Below are 20,095 nucleotides of genomic sequence, written 5' to 3'. Positions count from 1 at the left end.
TGGTTTCTACATTAAGAAAAAGCTTCTTCAAGAAAGTCAAGCCCTAAAAGACTCAAGATGTCACAGATCTGTGTCCTGTTACTGCTTGTTCTCTCTCTCTCTCTCTCTCTCTCTCTCTCTCTCTCTCTCTCTGTGTGTGTGTGTGTGTGTGTGTGTGTGTGTGTGTGTGTTTGAAAAGTAAGACTTATGTACATTAGGGGGTGTAGAGATATAGCTTAGTAGATGCTGGTTTGATTCCCAGCATCCACATAGTGGGTGGTTCATACCTGTCCATAACTGCAGTTCCTGGTGATCCACCACCCTCTTATGACCTCAGGCACTAAGCATGTATGTGGTACACAGACATACATGCAAACAAAACACTGTTTGTACACACACACACCACACACACACACACATATATATACACAAACGTGTGTGTATATATTATATTTTAATGTATATAGAGTGCCCTTAGAAGTCAGAAGACAGTGTTAGACTCCCCTGGAACTGGAGTTACAGACAGTTGTGAGCTATGTGGGTGCTGGGAATTGAACCCAGGTCCTCTGGAAGTATAGTCAGTGCTTTAAAACTCAGAGCCATCTCTTGAGACCTTGGTTTTTTTTTGTTGTTGTTGTTGTTGTTTGTTTGTTTGTTTTTTAAGTAATCTATTATACAAAGATACTTCAAGAGAGGTTCAGTGAATTCGTTTTGACTTGAACAGGAAACGTGTAATAACCATGAACTCTGGGAACTAGAAGAGTGGACAAGTAACTGGGTGAAAGTAGACACCAGGTTTATAGATAACGTGGTTTTGTTTATGAAAGACAGTTTTGCTATGTGTCTCTGGCTGGCCTCGAACTTAGAAGTCCTCCTGCCTTTGCCACATGAGTGCTGGGATTAAAGGTATGTGCTATCGCATCTGGCTGATGAAGCCCCTGTGAGGGGCTGGGATGCATTTGAGTGGCAGAGCATTTGTCTAGCCTGTACAATAGCCTGGGTTCAGTTCCTAGCACTTCTACAATAAAACTAAAGGTTGCCTGTCCAGAGGTGTGGCAAGGGAAGGTGCTATACAGACAGCACACAGTATAGTGGATCATATAGCACACATATACTAGGCCATCTGGTCAGGCAAGATGTGTCCAGCTCGTGTGTGTAATTAGTGAGTGCTTCTCAAATGAATTATTAATACATTAAAATGTTACAGGGATAAATGGTCCTGTGTGCAGTATAGAGCATGGGCGATGCAAGACTGGACACCTGACTGGGAAATGCCTTATTACTTCATTGCCAGAATGTTTAGTTTTCAGTGATAATCATTACTGGGTGTTGACTATAATTGTGATTGAGTTTTGTAAATTTAGCTTCCATTCATTAATGTCTGTAACTATTATATGCATAAAACCTTGCTAGTGGCTAGCCTCAGGCATGCTTGCTCAAGTTCTAACTCTGCAAAATCCAGATCTAAAGCAAGTTATGTAATAGTACTTTCTACACTCAGCCTGTACAGTAAGCCTTGGGGTCATCACACAGCTTTTTATGACTGGAATTGGTAGAGTAGAAGGGCTTCAGCGCCTCTCTTCTCCTGGGTGGACTACAATGGGGAACAGCTGCCATGGCAGGCTTGTGACCGTTTCTTCATTGACACATTTTGCGTAACTTTGAGAAGCTCTGTGTGAAAAGCAGTGGCATCCTTCATGAGACAATACTGGGGGCAGACACTCAGGGCATTATAGTCGCCCCTGATGTCAGCTCCTTCAAGACAGACCACCAGGTATTTGTGCAGATGAGCCTGGGTGCTGAAATCGCTACAAAAAAGGTTAAAGGCAAGAGGGAATAGGTCCTGAGAGGTCTCCCTGGCGCTGCCCTCATTCTGGCCACAGACACTGTCACAGAGACTGTGGACATCATTGGAAAGAAGGAAGATCACTTTGTCTGCTGCTTGCTTCTGAGTGGTAAGCCACTGTACTGGGCCCATCTCTGCTATTTTCTTCTTCTGCCATTTTTCAAGGATGACCTCACTTCTGCAGTGATTCTGAAGAAAGTCAGTGAATCGGCAGACTGTGTGACGGAAGCATATGTCAGATGGGTAAACCACCAGGACCTTGATGAGGGGCAGGAGCATGTTAGTAGGAAAGGAAGTCTTCTTGCTCCTTCCTGGGGGAGGGGAGGGGACACTTTGTTAACTGAACAGCAACCATCAGGCCTTTACAGTAGTCTAAACCACATGATCCCACCAGAGAATGCTGGTCAGGATCGGGAATTGTTCTTGTAAGGGGAATAACAGCCCTGACAGTTCTTTTGAACACCTGAAAGGAACACTGATGCTTAAATCTTAACAGCCCCCATCCATAAATCAGTCTTCATAGTCAAGCTCTGTGTTTTCAGATAAACTCAGCAGCTGTGTAGGCTTGAGGGCACCGGTTTGGAAGCAAGCTGTTAAAACTTCTACTTTGACACAGATGTTACCTCTACATGTCATGTCAGCAGTTGGGTCAGCTCTATGGTTTGTATCATTTTCTACCTGCAGGTGGTAGAGTTTCCTTATATTGCTGTAAAGTTAAGCCCCACACTATGCTTTGCAGCAAGGCTGTACAAAGCTATGTAGCTCTAGCTAATGAAGCACCAACAGCATCCTCTAAGAGGTGAAAGTTCATGTAGCTTTCTTAGATTAGAGCATGGAGTTAATCTTCTGCCATGACAAAGAAGCAATTCACAGGGTACACTAACAGGTTCTTTATGGTTTTTTGAGACAGGTTCTCATGGAGCTTAAGCTGGCCTTGAACAGTAATTGAGGATGTCCTTGAACTCCTGATTTCCCTTCCTCTTCCTTCCAAGAGCTGAGAGTACAGGTCTATGCTGCCACATCTAGCATATATGCATATATATATATGCATGCAGATGGGGAAGACCTCAGATTACTTTCAGCGTGACCATCCTTACCTTGCCTCCAAGTTAGGTAGATCCCAAGTGCCAGCACCCATGTAGCCACCAGCAGGACCAGGATGAGTGGCAGCCAGCCTCCCAGCATGCTTCTGTCTGCAGGAAACAGCTCAGTCACCCTTAGCCAGCAATGCTACATTTGTCCTCTGCTTGTAAATGGACTTTTTACTCTACTTGGTAGAAGTTTAGACTTTTTCAAACCAAGGGCTAGAAGATCTTCAGGGGATTTGGTCTCCTTTCACCATGGGTTTCCGGGGATCCAGGTTGTTATACCTTTATAGCAAGTGATTCTACTCACTGGGTGATCTCAACAGCCCTCTGCCTAGATTCTCAGCAGGGAGTTAGGGAACATTCTCTAAACTCAGGTTTCACATAAGCATTTTCACTGTGGCAACCAGAGTTTGGAAAAACTTTGTTCCTCGAGATGAACTTACACAAATAATGCACACACAGCAGTGTGCCCATTAGAAGTCAGGGTTCTGGGTAGAAACCATCTAAGCTTGGCTGTGTTTTGTCTTTTGGCCCCACCCCTATTCTAGTCTCACAATGTTTTATTTGTTCACCATTAGTAAAAAGAACTGACGCATCTCTAATTACAGAGACATTTTCCAGAACATGCTCTCGGGCTCCAGGGAACTGCCTTTTGGTGCCAGTGTTCCTGATTTGCTAATCAAATTAAGACTCAGAGGAAATTGGAACACCTTAAAGGCACCCTCCTTCGTGGACCCAGCCCCTGCCCACACTAGTTCTTTATTCCCAGTAACTTTCTGAGTCTAGCGGCACTAAACAACCATTTCGTACTCTTTCTCCCCGTCTGTATATCCTGCTATTAGAAAGATAGTGTCTTCATAAATGAAACCTTTCTTTCTTACTGGGTTATGAGACTCCCGGGATAGCATAGGCATTGTTCTGTCACAACAGTTCATGGTACACTGACAGGGACTTCTTAATGCACCCCACAGACACAGCATAATCAGTTACATCTCTAAGGGGCCCTGTGTGCCCTGAGCGTCTCTGATGACCGTGTGGTAATGACTGGGACTTACTATTATCTGGAGAGAAGGGAGTGCTTGTCTCTAGACAAAGCACAACTTTTCCTTCGCGTCGGATGCAGTCAGAGCCACAGACCGGGAAATACGGAGTCAGCTGAGGAAAAAGAGAGGAACACTTAAGCGTCCCCATTTCAACACAACCCTTCCCTCCCTTCTTCCCTCCTTTTCTCTCTTATGTTTTCACCTCTTGGCATGGTCATCAACAATTTTCCCCTCGTTTACATTTCTGTTGTATACAAATCCAGTCTGGTGACCCCAAACCAAAATACTTGCAGTGCCCTTGAACTCTGCATGTTACTGACATGATGTTTTCCTTATCTAAAAGGGCGGCTACATCCTAATAAGCATACAGATCTTTCCGGGACAACGGTAGGTGAGTCCCAGCACTGGGGAAGTCCATGGCTTCCTGAAAGGTGCAGCTGTGGTGGTGCCAGGCCATCACTGGCCATCCTGAGCACTTCCTGTTTCAGGGAGTGGAGAATGACTCTTGGCTGTAGTAGTGTTGCACTGTGACCCTCTGGATGCCCATGTTGTAAACTACAGGGACCTGAGAGTACCTACCACTCCAACTTCATGTTTCCACTGGGGCCAACTGAAGCCCCAGAAGGTGAACAGGAGCTCTCCTAAGTTCAGGCGCTGACTGGACTCCAGCCTGCCGCTTCACTCTTCAATTAAAACTAAGGCCTTAGAGAAATAAAACGACTGTCCTATCTCAGTCTTAGGATCTATGATAGAAAGTAGAAGGAAAAGCTCTGTGGGAAGTGGACAGCCACTAATCCTAGAGACAGTTTTGTGATCTCACCACTGTAGACTACTGAGGAGGCCCTGGTAACACAGTTTAATGGGGACAAGACTTGTCATCCTCAAAATGCACTCAGAGGACTAGTTTATATCAGTTAATGAACACTTATCTGGAATTGAAGATATCCTAGATTCAGTCCCTAGCATCTCGCAAACACATGCACATACAGAAAGTATCTGGTGGGGCAGACAGGTGTCCCTCCCTTCCCAGATATTTAACTTACCTGGACCACTGCACCTTCACTTTCCCCGTCCACAAGAATGGCTACAGATGTCCGTGTCAGTTTATTCTGGCGCAGATAAGTAAAACACAGTCAAGAGCTAGAAGTCACACTATCAGTGATGACCCGCTGCTCCTAACTGACTTCTGGTGCATCAGCCTGTGGATCAGGGCTCACTTGAGAAGCCTACAACTTGTCTTCAGTTGGTTTTAGACTCGTATTCAGGATGCCTACATGGGCTTGTTTCTGCTCCATTAAAGTAGCCTAGCATGCTTGAACCACAAAGCTCTGGGCTCTCTTGAAAGAAAGCCCTAAAGTGTCTATTTCAAGATATTGAAGGTAGAGGTTGGGGATGGAGTGGGAACAAGGGGATGAAAGGGAAAAGTACCTTTAGTACTTCAGTATACCCCAATATTATGTCCTGTAGAATCAAAACACTGTATGTATCTCCAAGGGGATTGGTTGTAAAATTCACTTCAACCGTCTCCTCATTCTTCTTACAAGCAGTGATGTTTGGGTCCCACAGGCTTCCTACAAGTTGAAAGAGAGCCACATGGGTGACCTGATAACTCCTCCCTTATCTGAGTCCCCAAGGGAGCTTTACAGACACAAATCTAAATCCTTTACAGACACACCTAAGCGGCAGGAACTCTAGTGTATCTTCTAACACCATTTCCAGAATTGCAAAGTATCTGATGTCCAAGAAAGTTTAGGGACACACACCCGCTCCCGAAAATGCCATTTACTTTGCTAAAAATAGCTTCCTTGAGCTGATAGTGGTAGGTACAGATCAGTTTACAATTCAGTTCAATGTTCATCCTACATTTTGAGGAAAGAGCTAGGACTGCTATTTTCTTTTGTCGGTAGAGGAGGAACCTCAGTTTAGGTGTTATGTCCCAAAATAAGGAGTAAGTGAACTGAGGCTCAGAAGCTACAGCTTTACTAGATACAAAGGGAGGAAGTAAATGTCATACAGCTTACAGGAATCCCTAGCAGATCAACTATCAGAGAGTTGCATCACTCATGTGACTTGCAAATAAGACTAGGCAAATGTCCAGGAACATGCATGTATATATAATGTTAGCATGTATATATAAAATGCTAACACAGGTTAGCTTCCCTGCTGATGGTGGGAGCTGGTTCTAGGAGTAAATTGGAAGACTCATTCTAGGTCCTGAATCTCACACCCTTAGAGCCATAAAATTCTTTTGGAGTACTCTTTTGGTGGGAGGAAAGACACACACACACTATATCACTAACCTCGTTAGCATCTCAAGACTATACTGTCCTGAAATTTATACTCAGTCTTAGAAGTTGGGCTGAGGGACTGACTATCCTAAAGCAGCTCCTTCACAATTCAAAGGGTCTTCTAAGAGTCTACCACAGAAAAGGTAGTCTTTCAAGAAGGCTGCCAGGGCCTTAGCTGGACAAACACTGACCCTGTTTGTTAATCCAAACAGAAGGTACCCAGAACCTCCCTCCACTGACCAGCCAGAGTAAAGGCTACTGGGACTGTCCTCCAATCACAAAACAGCTTTCCAAGGACACTGCTGTTAAGTAGGATCTGGGATAAAGTGTTGGTTTAGCCAAGGGTCAGGGGTAGTTTCCTGTAGCTGTTGCTGTGCTATGCAAACCTAAGAAGTCTGTTCCATTCTGGATAGCTGCTTAGCCCAAAGCAGCCCCCTCAATGAGTGGCTTGGGCAGAGAACTTCCATCTCTACATCTCAGCTCCTTACCTATTTGAGGTTGGATGGAGCTTCATGGGTCCCAGGTAGGAGTATTTCCAAATGACAGAAACAAAGTGCTACATCTACTTACCTGCCTCAATGCACTGCTTTTTATATTTCATTACGTGGTTTAGGCAGCCTGGGAATTTGAATGAACAATGTTACAATTGAGTAAAAGGTATCTCTATTATAGCTCCTTGCCCACTCTCTCTCTCTCTCTCTCTCTCTCTCTCTCTCTCTCTCTCTCTCTCTCTCTCTCTCCCTCCCGCTCGCTCGCTCTCTCTCTCCTCTCTCTCCCCAAATATGAGACAGTGGATCTAAACAGGACACTATTATTTTACAGTTACACAAGACTACTCATTTACCCTTGGAAGCTGCAAGTACTTTAAGTGCAGCCTTTATCAAAACGGTCACCAAGAAGTGATTTGGAAACCAAAAAGTGGGAGTTGATAAAACATGTAGTTTCTGCATCTTCCAAATACAAGCTCTAGGTGGTGGGTACCCAGATGCCTAGAGGACATGACCCTCACCAACAATGTCACACACCCCAGATAGGACAAAGCAAGAAGGGCTCTGCCTCCTGTGGGACCCACACCCAATGTCAGATCCCTGGCGTACATATGAAGCAAACATCAAACTCAAGTTGGAGACAATTTATATGATGCTTGACAGGGTCACAAAATATAATGACCCAAGGAGGGTGAGGTAGCATAGGCTAAGTGCCTTGAAACAGGAAGAAAATGTAAAGGGTAAGCAGCTGAAATCCCCAAGCCTGGTGTTTAGCGGATAGAAATATGTCGGTGCCCTCTTCCTAGTTTATGTACGTATGCCCTGGAAACCAGGCTGACACCAGAGGAGCTGAGAGCTACATGGAAACTTGGTCTGCTTTCGCAGCTTTTCTAAAGCCACCCCCAAATAAAACTCACTTTAGAAAATCCCAGTGGCCTTTGGTGTTGCCAGGGAAGCTGTAAGTAAATGGTGTGACACCAAAACTTCCTGGATGGAACATGCTTTCCCCACACTTAACCTAACTTAACCAACCCTCTCCACCTGAATGGAGAGTGATTAGTACTATGTCTGCAGATGAGGGAACGGTCAGCTTCAAAGGGTTCCCAAGACTGCACCAACCAAACCACTCGCCATAACACAGTTAAGACAGCGAGTCAGAATAACCAAAAAGGTGAGAAAGTTTACCTGGAGAGGTGAAGTTCACAGACAGAGAAGGGCTATCCTCATTCATATTGGCATTGGGGATGTTATGGGCCCCGATGAAATAGAGTGTGCTCGGCTCCACGGGAAAGCCTACATAGGAGAAGGTCCACTGCAAAGCAAAGCAAGCAAGTGAATTTAGGTTGTCAGGCTTGACAGCCCCCCCCCTTTTCATTTACCATTGAATCTTTATGTTCCAGCTGAAACAGGTCTCTGGCCAATGTCTATGTAGGGAATGGGCCCAGCCCAATTTGCTGATATAACTCAGAATTGGAGAGAAGTGGAATTTTAGAGCCAGGATATAATTTTAAGTCTAGCTCTCCTCACTTTGTTGGGCATTGAGTCTCAAAAATACTTATGTCTCCAGGCACTGGGCAGACAAGTGGCATTTACACCCAGGCAGGCATCTTGCTCTGTATCATCAGGCATTTCTGAGGCCCATTATTTTGGTTCCCAAAAGTGCTTACTTTCCCTCCAGAAGGTCTGGTCTGAGTTTGGAAGGCCTCTGAGTAGTTGCATCTCACACACTCATATGAGTCCATGTTGCTTTTGCCAGTCACACAGATCTTGGTGGCCTTCAACAGGCGGATGCTGGCTGTGGAGACAATTAGTTGGGAAGTTGTTTCATTGACACTTATGTGCCTCACATAATACTCTATGATTGAAATGCTTTGTCTCACTTAGTGTGAACCATGGTATCCAGTGTGGAGATGGGATGAATGGGGCTTTGGGAGTCTTGGGTACTCTGCCTAAACTTTTGCAGCTAATCACTAGTAGGTGCACACCTAAATTGCAAAGCCCTGCTCCCTTTAGGTTGGCCTGAGTTATACAAAGTGCCCATGGTTAGTGATGCCATATGTTCCCATTCTAGGTCTCTTGAAGGTGACAAATTGCTTGGTGGTCTGGGTCTATACATATTTATTCTAAGACTGTCTTCCAGTGCATGCCTATGGGTACTTCTGTTAGATATGCCTAGGAATGGAATTAATGGGTCCTATATACACATATTTATGGTTTAGAAGACACTTCAGGCTTTAGCTTTGACTGCTTTTTTTTTTCCTACAAAGACTGCCCAAGCATCAGCACCAAACCATGCCTGTTTTGACCACCCCACATCCATGCAGACCCTTGTTTCTCATGAGTCTGTTTCTCTATCCCTACCTTTCCAAGTTCACTTTAAAGTGCATAGTGACATCAAACAAAGCCTACCGTAGTATCTCACAGGAATCTCTTAGGGCCCTGGTCCTTACAACCCACAGCACTCATATAGGGCACAGCTCCCTTTGAGGTATCCCTTGACATTGCTTGTGGCTGCCTCTCCTACTACCCTGAAAAATGTTCTGATGAAGCCTGTTACTAACTTATTTTCCCAGAAAAATGGATCCTTCCCCTGGCTCTTCCCACCACCACCTTGAGTTTTTTGAGACACAGTCTCACTCACCCTGTGGCCCACTGTCCTGGAATCCAGACTGGTCTCAAACTTGCAGCAATCTCCCTGTTTCAGTCTCTCAGGTGCTGGGCAAGTGGACCCTTGACTAAACTCAAGTTTAATGTTGGCAAGTGGAAACCACAAGCATAAGCTTTAGGGTTCCGGGGTTGGCTTATCTAAGGAATTTACATGTTGCTTTCTGCATAATCTGGAGGAAATGCCAGGACTTTCATGATGTCATTTGGGAAGTGGAAACAGTCTAAACCAGAGTTTTTCCTAAACTAGGGGACTCGTGCCTTCCATGAAGTGTGACTGCAGAGTGGCACTACTCATCAGTGACTGCACATTTTCCCAACCAGCAGAGGCCAAGCAAGACCCAACCACCCATGTGCTGTCTGTGCTTCCTTCCAATCACATCAAGCCAGGGGAGCCCCCAAATCCTACCCTGGCTTTGAACCTCTGGCTTCATTTTGTTCTTCCTTGTGCTTCCGTGGACATGGTTACAGATACTACTGTATTGCTTCTTGGAGTCCTGCTGCTTGTGTTTGTGGCATCTACACAGACAGAACTCTCATTGTTGAGTTCCAAAGTTTCTGCTTTGTGGTTCTTTTAGGCTCTTGCTCATCTGGATGCTGTTCTGAACAGTGCTACTGTACACATGCTAGGATGTGGCTTTCAGTGTACGTATATCTGTGGTATCTGCCTAAGAGTGGCATTAATGGGTCCCGTATCCTCACATTTCTGGTTTAGTAGGTACTTTGATGCAAACTTACCGTCTGCCCGGAGTATCCAGCTTATGTTCATCAAAATAGAAAAATCCTCTGGTGCAACACTTTTTTTAACAAGTTCCACTTGGAGGTCCCTCAAGTCTCCTGGGGTGAGAGTGTGTTGGACCATCCACTCTGGAGATGGCCCTGGGAAAAGGCAAGAATACTTCCTATGACCCTCCTGTTTCCAGCCCAGGCAGAAGTTATTTCCTCCAAGTGATCTGTCCTATTCTATCACAAGTCACTTCTGCTAAGGAAAGCCAAACTTATTCTGGATGCTGGCTAATTTATATTACCTGAATACATGTTCTCAGCCTTGTGGTCCCAAACTTTACAGCACTTGGGGCATTCCAGGTACGTGGGTTCGTGTGTGTGTGTGTGTGTGTGTGTGTGTGTGTGTGTGTGTGTGTCATGTTCACTAATGTCAGTCCTGCTTTCTCCATGCCTCAGCCCTAAACTCCAGCCAGCTAGCCCATACCATGACTGCTTTCTCAACTGCTCACCTTTGCTGCCACACCCCTTCTGCTCACTCTTCCTAGTCACATTTCTTGGGCAAACCCACTCTTTCTTCAAAGGCTACCATTCCGGTACCTATGTGTAAAACATAGTTTCCTAGTCCCAACAATACATGATGTGGCCCCTCCCACCTCAATCAATGCCCCCAGTGGAGAGGAAGGTACTGCTTCCCATTCAGTACGGTGAGTTCCACTTTACCTGTGAGCTAATTCACTGGAAGGCCAGCCCAACTCAAATATACCCTCACTTCCCAAATTCTGCCTTCACAACCTCAGACCCAGTAGCTAACAAGGCAATGCATCACCATGTGCCTGGTCTACCGTGACCCACTGCCTGATTCAGACCTTCTTAATGTCCAACTGTTCTTCCAAATGCCCATTCTCTAATGAACCTACCAGTCTCAGAGCCACACTGAATAGTCTGCAGGAGAGAGAAAAACCAAATGTCATGTTGAAGCCAGCAAACCACAATGATTATTTTACCAAATTAGGCAAAACACTATCTTTTTCCTTAGATGCATACACAAGTGACAAATTTTCAAAGAAAAGATGAGCTGGGAGCTAGAGAGACGGCTCAACAGCTAACACAGCATGCCATTCTTGCAGAGGACCTGTGTTTAGGTCCCAGCTCCCACACCAGACAGCCTACAGGTGCCTAAACTCCAGCTCAGAACTCATTACCTCATGTTCACAGGCATGTGTACATATGCACCACACACACACACACACACACACACCTTCCCTGCCTCAGATTACTGATGATCATTGTGAGGAACCTTAACTGTCTAATGTTTAACTGCTTGTTTTCAGTATAGTGTAATATGTATTGATTCCTCCAAGTTAACTTTTGGCCATACAAATAGGAGAAGAAAGAAGGTAGCAATGGATGCAGCCCTCTATACCTCCTCCAGGCTCATCTCATACTTCTTTTTTGATATAGGACTCATCTGAGCTACTTACAAAACTATGATTTCATCACACCTTTCTAAAACAGCTTTCAAAAAGGTAAAACTCATCAATGTCTAATAAAATAAACCCTTTGAAGTTTACCTAAAAAATAATGAATAGTATGATTTGGGAATAGTATATTGAGCCTAAAACATTTGTTTTAGTTATTAGCAATCTTCAGTGGCAAGATGCAATGTGGCAAGCCCAAAGGACTCTAGGATCCTAGCTTTCTCATTTCCAAAAACCTTGTGAAGGGAAAAAATAAAGGTTTTTTTGGTAGGGCAAATTTGGTTTGGGTAAAGTCATCCATGGTCCTTCTCTTTGTGACATTCTTTTTAAACAAATGAGTTCCACTAGGAACTAGGAACTAAGATCTGGTTGAGACAAGGTATAGTGAAAAGTCAAGCAACAGGGCGACCCTTCAAAAAATTCTTTCAATTGTCCTCACAGCAAAAGCTCCCAAGAAAGTTGTTATTCTGCACAGAAAGCAACGGGGAGTAGCTGAAGGCTCGAGACACCATATACTAGCTTTGACTTTCCAGTCTTAAGGACACGATTATCGTGTGAGCTGGGCACGCATTACATCTAAATGCCTTTCTGAGGAAGAGGCTTCTCCTCCTGAAAAACAACTAGAAAGATTCCTTCATTCTAGCGGACTGGAAGGAAGGAAAGCTGCCTTCAGGAATCAACGTGGTCCAAGACCGAAAGGAAAAGCGAGCAAGCAGACAGGTGCAGTGTGTTCTGATGACCCATTAAGTGGGCATCACATCTGTGAGCAATGCTGTCTAGTCATCATGAACCAGGCAGTGAGGTGTGCCACCTGTGTGAGTTGAGTACTACCCTTTTATTAAGGAGAACACTAAGGCTAGATGAGCCCAAATGCCCAGGACAGATCTTCCAGACTAGGAGTAGTGGGATGATGAAAGTGCTGGGCCCATTATGTTTATCTCAGGAGTGCGAATCTGGCCCCTTCCAGAGGATGGTCCATGAACAAGTTCCTAGAAACTTGGGCTGGCAGATCAGGGCTCAGCTAAAAGAATGGGAGACCAAGAAAAATGGAGCTCACAGAGGAGGGGGATACTTACCGGCTCTCGGGGCAGGGAGCTCTGGCACATTGCAGCCAGACTCAGCAACACCAGCAACATGACCCGGCCACCGCCCACCACCACGCGGAGCCCAGGCGGGCAGCCCAGGGTCCTCTTATCCAGGCGGCCGCCCGCGGCAGCACTTTCCCGGCTCCGCCTCTCACAACGCTGCCCTACCCTAGTCGGGGCGGGCGCTGGCCTTGTCCCAGGACCGTAAAGTGGCATCCCTGTCGCCCGCGGGGCTCGCGGGCGTGGGCGGGGTGCGAATGACTCGGGCCAGGAAGGACTAAGGAAGCTCCAGCAGCGGCAGCGCAGGTCGAGCCCCGAGAACAGGTGTGTACTGCAAGCTAGGTGGGGCAACCGCGCCCGCACCCGGGGCCCTTCCCGAGGACACCACGCGACGCTCCGGGGCGCCAGTTAAAGCGGGCGAGGACCGGCGGCCACTGTCTTCACTGTGTGCCGGCTCCTGCTCTTTGGCGGCGACCATCCCAGCCCAGGTACGGAGTAGCGAGCTTTGGGCCCTAGGCTGGATGGGTCTGAAGGACCTGGAGTCTCCTTTATCCAAAAAGAGTCCCAGAAAGAAAAGTGGGAGGGACTCGAGACACCGAAACCTCCTTGGCTTCTTTGAGGGAGCCAGATACAGGAACTAAACAGTTACAAGGTAATAGTGATAGGAATCTCCACCCCGGCCGCTCAGGTTTTCTGGTTAAGTGTATTTCTATAGGAGGAGGTCTGGCGGTTACATCTGCAGGCCTGGCCCGAAGCTCGTGTCTCAACACTGTGGGTTCAGAGCTGAAGTTCTGACATTTGGTCGGCGGCTGCCTGAATGAGATCTGCAGGATTCTCCACCTCTCAGATCTTAATTGTGGGAAGGTGGCCCAGAGCCATTCTTCTGAGATGAAATGGCTTGAGACAGCACTAGTCCAGTACATTTCGGATTAGAAAACAGAGTCTGGAATTCAGCCGCTTCAGCCCTTCATAGGTCATTAAGTGTTGAGATTACCAAACTTGTAGGTAGAGGGGTTGGAGAAGTCCTGTTTGTCTTGTCCCTGTTGAGAGGTTGGGCTGACTCAAGCAGCTGTGTTTGCTGAAGCCCTACTGGGATATAGACTCAGTTTACCCATGAGACTTGGGTGAAGGTTCTGTTTTTGATCACATGGAACAGGTCCAGTCTCCAGCCTCTGTGGGATTGCAGGGAGTCGTTTCCTGAGAGAATTGTTTGGATTTCTGACCAAGGAGGTTCACAGAAAGGAGGTGTAACCTCTCCCCCACCTGGAACTGGACCACCCTGGGCCCCTTCCTTAGCCTTTGCGCGTTTCTGCTGATCGGTAAACACTTGCCAGCTACCAGGGTGCAAAGGGTGAACAGCTGATGCGTACTCCTGAACTGAAGAGGAGTGCAGTGACAGGAACGTTCAAGGCCAAAGTGCCCGCCCTGAGGGAAAGCAAAGTGGGGGCGGCCATGCTTTCCAAGTCCAGTCTGAGAACTTTGCCTCATGGGGATGAGGAATGGGACAGTTTTGGAAAACAACGTGTGTGTGTGTGTGTGTGTGTGTGTGTGTGTGTGTGTGTGTAGAGCAAGCAGGGGAACACTTCCTCTGTGTGTGTGTGTGTGTGTGTGTGTGTAGAGCAAGCAGGGGAACACTTCCTGTGTGTGTGTGTGTGTGTGTGTGTGTAGAGCAAGCAGGGGAACACTTCCTGTGTGTGTGTGTGTCGAGAAAGCAGGGGAACACTCTCAAGATGAGTGAGTTATAGCTGATGGCCAACATGTGCTCATTCAGTGAGTAGCTGAGTGCCAATACCTGGCCAGGCTTGGTGCTCGCCTGGCGGAACACCCTGCTGTAGTAAGCTCAGGGCGAAGGTCAAGGGTTTTGGAACAGCAGGGATAGAGGGGTTCAGGCCTAGGGACAGGTCTGTGAGTCAGCCATTTCTTTGCCCTTGAGGGGTAAAGGTGGGTAGGAGGCATTTCATGTAGCACAAGAACTCTTGGCGTCACATGAACCCCAGGGTGGCCTTACCTGACCTTGGCAAGAAAAGGTGGTGTAAACATGAGGAAATGGCTTGCAATAGTGTCTATAGGGTGGTTTGGTTTTGAGAAAGGGGCCAGGTTGGGTTCCTTCTGGAAGAGAAGAATCTAGTGGCAAAGGGGAGAGGAAGAGTGAGTGAGATGATGGTGGGAAAGAGGGAGGGATATGGGAGAATGCTCAGGCAAGAGTGCCAGCCAACACAGCCTGAGCAGGCCCCCCACCAAATGACCCTACTCTGCCTCTGAGACGGGAGTGTGTACCTGTGGCCTGTGGTCAGGGCATCAGAGTGAGCAGTGAATGGAAAAATAAACAGGGCCCTGCGGTGGCAGATGGGGACACACCTGGGCCAAGAGGATGGGCCTGTCTATCTTCAGGAATTTCTCTCCTGCCTCAGGCCCTCCCCGCCCTCCAATGATCCGTGTTGATTGATCATGCAGTCTCTAAGGTGATATGCTGGAGAGGGCCTCTTGCTTAGATGCCTATTGCTGATAACCAAAGGCAGAGCCAAGGAAGCGGAGAGGGCTTAGCTGCGTCTCCTGAATGTGTGGCAAGCTACTATTCTCAGAGTCTCAGTTTCCTGTACAATCAAGAGTGAGCTGTGATAGTGAAGAGGTGACTGGAATCAAAAGGAAGCAATCTTTGGAGACTTTCCACATGCTGCCTTTAGTCATGCTTTCAGTTTGCAAGTCTACAAGAGCCACCGCATAAGACATCTTCATGCCCAGGGGCTTGGTGCGTGTCTGTTAAATTCCAGAATAAATTATCATGTGCCTTCCTCCAAGGCCATACCTAACTCTGCACATTAAGGAAGATTGCTTTGGACTTCTAATATCATGTAGGGAAGGTCACAGTTGGGTCCAGGGCCTGGAAGACTGTCCATCACCCAGATGTCTAACAGTCTCTGTGTTACCACTGCAGCTGAGACTCCAAGAGTCACTTGCATCTCTTGGCCATGAACAAAGCTATTGGTCTCGTGCTACTTCAGTTTCCCCAGTGTACCTATGACATTAGCTTTGTCACTCTTAACAGGATCAGCAAGGAACTCAGAAGAAACCAGAGTCAGGAAAGCAAGTTGAAGGGTTTAAATTTGATGCATAGATGTAGAACAGGGGACATAAGACAATTTTTTTTTCTTAATTCTAATCATCTCCATGTTCTCAAATGTGGAAATTCCCTTGGACATACAACCTTTGTTAACTCTGCTCTTTCCATCCTGGAGAGAACAAGGCTGTGAGGGTTGTTGACATACCCTGAGTCTAGCTAGCTCCCACCCACACAGGTGGAATTTTCCACTTTGTTCTTTTGCAAATGTTAATCAAGTCTCTGGGCAGTTAACAGTGGATTCATTGTTTTGTGTTCTGGTGAAAACCAACTGCCTGCCAGGGTTCTTGGGCCCGCCCCTGAAGCAGCCCCTGAACCAGCCACTGGAGCTTTCCAACCTCTCTTGCTACCTCTGCCCTGTTCCACTCCAGCTGTTTGGACTTGGCCTTGGCTCATTTATTGTGGGCTTTGAGCCAGAGACCCTGAGGTCACCCAGAGCTTGCACTCCTTGATTTCTAGTATGGGTATAAAACTCCAGACAACCTCTGCCCCAGCACAAGGGGCTGGCACAAAAGAACCCAGACTCAGGCATGATTATAGCTCAGCGTTAATGCCACCTCAGCCAATTCTAGAGGGTGAAGCCGTGTGGGGCATGGCCTGTATGATCATGGCAGTGACCTGTCTTGTAGACACTTGTGTTGATTTCCATGTTTGTTGTTACACACTGGGGCTTCTAAGAAAGTACAGACCACAGAAGAAATGGGTACCCTTTTTCCACTCAAAGCCTCACTACAGGTGGAATCAGCCTCTTAGGGATGCAAGGAAAAGCAGTTGGCACTGTGCTGAAGTATAAGGCATGATGTGATGTTTTTTGATCACTGATAGTCAGATTAACCTGTAGTTGATATTATTATTAGTTGTAGTTGTAGGGTCACATGTCATAGAAGAAAAAATGGAATGCATCAATGAGGTTAAGTAAGGAAGGGGGAGGGGGATAGAGTTCAGGACAGGAACTGTGAACTCCATGTGCTTGGAGCTTTATATTTTTTATTCTTTTAATTTTATCAGATATATATATATCTTGTATAGCACAGGATGATTTCAAAATCAGGATGCCCTGCCTTAGCCTTGACCTCCCAAGTATTGGGATTATAGGTATTTTCCATAATGCTCAACAGTTCTTACTTTTGCCCCCATTAAAAACAAGAAACTAAGATGTAGGTGGTTGTTTCCATTTAAATATTTATTTATTTTTATTTTGTGTGTATGAGAGTTTGCCTGCATGTATGTATATGAATACATGTATGCCTGGTGCCCGTGGAGGCTGGAAGAGAGCATTGGATCCCCCGGAACTGGAGCTACATGGGATTATGAACCTCCATGTGGGTGCTGGGAACTGAATCCAGGTCCTCTGCAAGAAGAGCAAGTGCTCTGACCCACTGAACCCACTCTCCAGCCCCATTTCCATTTTATAAATGAAGAAACAGTCCCAGAGAGGCTGCACCAAGTGTGGTTGAGCAGTAACTACCATCCAAGGATCCTGATAGGCATGGAACCGCAGTGCATGAGATGTATCCAAGTGTAGGTTTATTTGATACGTTATAAATTGTGTCTTTATTTTGCATGTTTTTTTTTTTCTCCCCTGAGGGAGAACAAAGGCAGAAGTATATTTTAGAACCTGGGCTGTGGGACCTAGGTGATTTCTAACCTAATTCATTTCTGCAATTAGCGATTGCATAGTTTTCATTTTCTAAGCTGTTCTCCTTGCTATCTTGAGACCTCCTGTGGTTAAATTTATTCAGAAGTTTAGAAGGGGACATGCATGTAAGTTGAGCATGATTACAGCTGTAAAGGGCCTTGAGCAGGGCAGGTACTGTGGACCCGCATCCTGTTTTCACTGGCTTGGAGGTGGCTTGGTGCTCCATGGCTGGTAGTATGCAGGTGAGCATGGACTTCACAGCACAGAGGCTGTAAGGGACTGTTGTTCTTAATGTAACCAAAGTTACTGGCTCCTGGCAGGCTAGGACAGGCCAGGTCACTGATCCTGTGTGCCAGTTAGAGAAGAGTAATGGTGAAAAGCAGAGAGAGGGGATAGAGACGATGTGGGCACATTAGGAAGAATGAGTACAGAGCCTTGTGATCCCCAACCTACTTCTCTTTAAGAATTGGGAGCCGGGCCCAGAGGCATGCAGTCCTGCTTATGTAGTCTAGTTGGTCATTGTCTCAGTTCTGGTTCTACATTGTGGTCTGAAGATTTCTTTATTGGTTGAGGGGACAACAAAGCAGTTCTTGACTGAAGATCTGGGGAATGGCCTCACCTGGGGATACGGGTGACTGTGGGTTTAAGACAATAACTCACTTAGCCCTGTGCCTTCAGTCTTCATGGGGGACCAGCTAGGTTAGGTGGATGGTCACTCTGTAGTCATCCATATACCTCTGCAGAGTCAAGCAGGACTGTGTCCCAAAGTTGACAGGACACACACCATGAAGGCAGAGAAGCTGTGAAGCCCAAGTGGGGCGTGCGTTTTTTGTAAGAGCTACTTCAACACCACCTGCTGTCTGTCTTGTGTCTGAATAAGGTGCTGGAGAGCCATTATTGCAAGGACAGAGAGAATGAAGAGGTTGGGGGGGGGGGGCAGGCTCCAGGTTCAGGTACAGTTTATAACATGCTCTAAATCTCTGTGGTGGACTCGGTACTCGCTTCCTTACTTATTTTCAGATAAAAAAAAAAAAAAAAAAAAAAAAAAATTCTGGAAAAAAAAAAAACCACTGGAAACCAAGCCCAATAATAAAACAAGCCACACAAGGTAAATGCTGTGTCCAGTGAGGACCAGCAGTAATCCAGAAGCCTGGGGAACTTTCTCAACTCTGCCTTCCTTCTGTACTTATCTTCCACAGACAATCGGGAGAGTGCATGGGCTGCCCCTGTGGAGATTGCACCATATCCTGTCACTTCAGATGTGAGTGTTTGATAACTGAGACTGAGAAAGTTCTCTAGGTCAAAAGAGAGCCACACTTGTGCAGAAGGTCCTTGGGAAGAGTTTGCAGGGTCTCCTTTACCCTGCCTCTCAGCCTGTCCTTCTACCTGGACCAGGCCTCTGCCCCCCCTCCCCCCAGCTTGGTGCTCTCTCTCCCTCCCTGCTGGTAATATTTGTGATTCTAAGTCAACGTTGGCTGAAAGTCTGCCTTGTATGGAAATTTGAAAGCGTATGCAAATTTAGCTAGAGGGAAAGGAGGTGAGGACTCCTGTTCTGCCCCCTCTCTGAGTTTCCTGCTTTCCTATCACCTGTGGGTAACCCTGTTTTTTTTTTTTTTTTTTTCTTCTAGTCTTTGTGATTCTTTTTTAAATTCGTAATCTGCAATGTAAATACAGTGTTGAGGAAACAACTACCACAAAAAAGTCTACATATGCGTATCTTTTTCTTCCTGCCAGTTTTTTCAGTTTGTATGTGTGAAAGGGCGTTAGTTAGCATCACCCCAAGATCACATCTGACAGACAATGGCTTCTTATCTTCCTCAGATATGTCCTCTGAGTTCTAGTCCCCTGGGTCTAGTTAAGACTACATGGCCAGACATAGGTATACATACTTCTCTCATAAACTGTGGGTTCTCCCCACTCCTACCATCACCATTTTTATTACTTCGAGGTTGTTTTTAAGAAATGGATGTGGTTCCCCTCCTGGATTCTGTGGACACTGTCCCTCTGCATGCTACTCTTTTCTGTATTTCCTGAGCTCAGTGGGAGATGTTTGATGTAACTGAAAATATGATGGCATTCCAGTTTAAGTATTAATTGGCATCCCTGAGTATTTCCTAGGTGGCACCTGCAGTCCCCCATTTACACTCTATCCCCAGTTGCCAAGAGGCATTCCTTTGCTTCCAGTTGTCTCCTGTGCATGATGTTATTTGGTGAGGTCCAAGCCACCACTTCTGGTGCCTGGACCCCTCATTCTGAGGACATTCCTGCAACTGCTGTGGAGAACTACATTGGGAGCTGTAGGAAGGGCACTGTGAGGAGGGCTCCAAGGAAGAAGTTGTGGACGCTGGCCTGGTCTGTGGGGTGGACAGAAGTGGATACACTGGTACTGAGGAGCCCTCCATACCATGGTTTCCTTTCAACCCTTTCTCACTTTTACGGCAAGTTTTCGCCCTGTACCTGTTTCTGGCAGCTTTAGGCTCTCTCCTTGCTGTTGGTAAACAAAACAACCTCTAGTTCCCTGTTGATCTGTGATGGGTGAAGGTTGCTAACACAAGCCCACAAGGCTGCCATTCTTTTTATGGCTCTGACACCTGTTCTGGGCCTGTCACAAGAAGGTACTTTAACAACCCTGAAGAATAGTTCGTTTTCTTCT

At 46.3% G+C, this 20,095-nt stretch overlaps 2 protein-coding genes and 1 pseudogene across 2 annotated transcripts in view; 1 reads left to right on the top strand and 2 right to left on the bottom strand.

Annotated features, from left to right (window-relative positions):
* Positions 1-1,501: 1,501 nt before the first annotated feature.
* Il17rb (interleukin 17 receptor B) lies at positions 1,502-12,970 on the bottom strand. Its single transcript, XM_051204725.1, has 11 exons — positions 12,677-12,970; positions 11,040-11,064; positions 10,135-10,275; positions 8,400-8,527; positions 7,918-8,044; positions 6,815-6,862; positions 5,385-5,527; positions 5,000-5,065; positions 3,969-4,068; positions 2,923-3,018; positions 1,502-2,136 (listed from the first exon to the last, which is right to left on the bottom strand). The coding sequence occupies exons 1-11, from the start codon at positions 12,899-12,901 to the stop codon at positions 1,574-1,576; spliced, it is 1,662 nt and encodes a 553-aa protein (XP_051060682.1). The 5' UTR covers positions 12,902-12,970; the 3' UTR covers positions 1,502-1,573.
* LOC127236848 (corepressor interacting with RBPJ 1-like) overlaps positions 12,963-20,095 on the bottom strand; it is a 19,569-nt pseudogene continuing 12,436 nt past the window's right edge.
* Chdh (choline dehydrogenase) overlaps positions 13,125-20,095 on the top strand; it is a 28,237-nt gene continuing 21,266 nt past the window's right edge. Inside the window, exon 1 of the mRNA XM_051204724.1 lies at positions 13,125-13,173. The gene's annotated coding sequence lies outside the window, so the exon portion shown is untranslated. The remainder of the gene's footprint in view (positions 13,174-20,095) is intronic.

This window comes from Phodopus roborovskii, unplaced genomic scaffold, assembly GCF_943737965.1.
Source record: "Phodopus roborovskii unplaced genomic scaffold, PHOROB, whole genome shotgun sequence".
NCBI lineage: Eukaryota > Metazoa > Chordata > Mammalia > Rodentia > Cricetidae > Phodopus > Phodopus roborovskii.
This window is presented reverse-complemented; position numbering and strand designations above follow the sequence as displayed.

Excerpts from the sequence above, each read along its gene's own strand:
- Il17rb (XM_051204725.1), bottom strand. The coding sequence starts at position 12,901 with ATGCCACTTTACGGTCCTGGGACAAGGCCAGCGCCCGCCCCGACTAGG. Across the intron at positions 6,863-7,917 it reads TGTGAACTTCACCTCTCCAG|GCTGCCTAAACCACGTAATG; the intron begins GTAAACTTTCTC and ends TCAAATTCCCAG. Across the intron at positions 5,066-5,384 it reads GGTATACTGAAGTACTAAAG|AATAAACTGACACGGACATC; the intron begins GTACTTTTCCCT and ends TATCTGCGCCAG.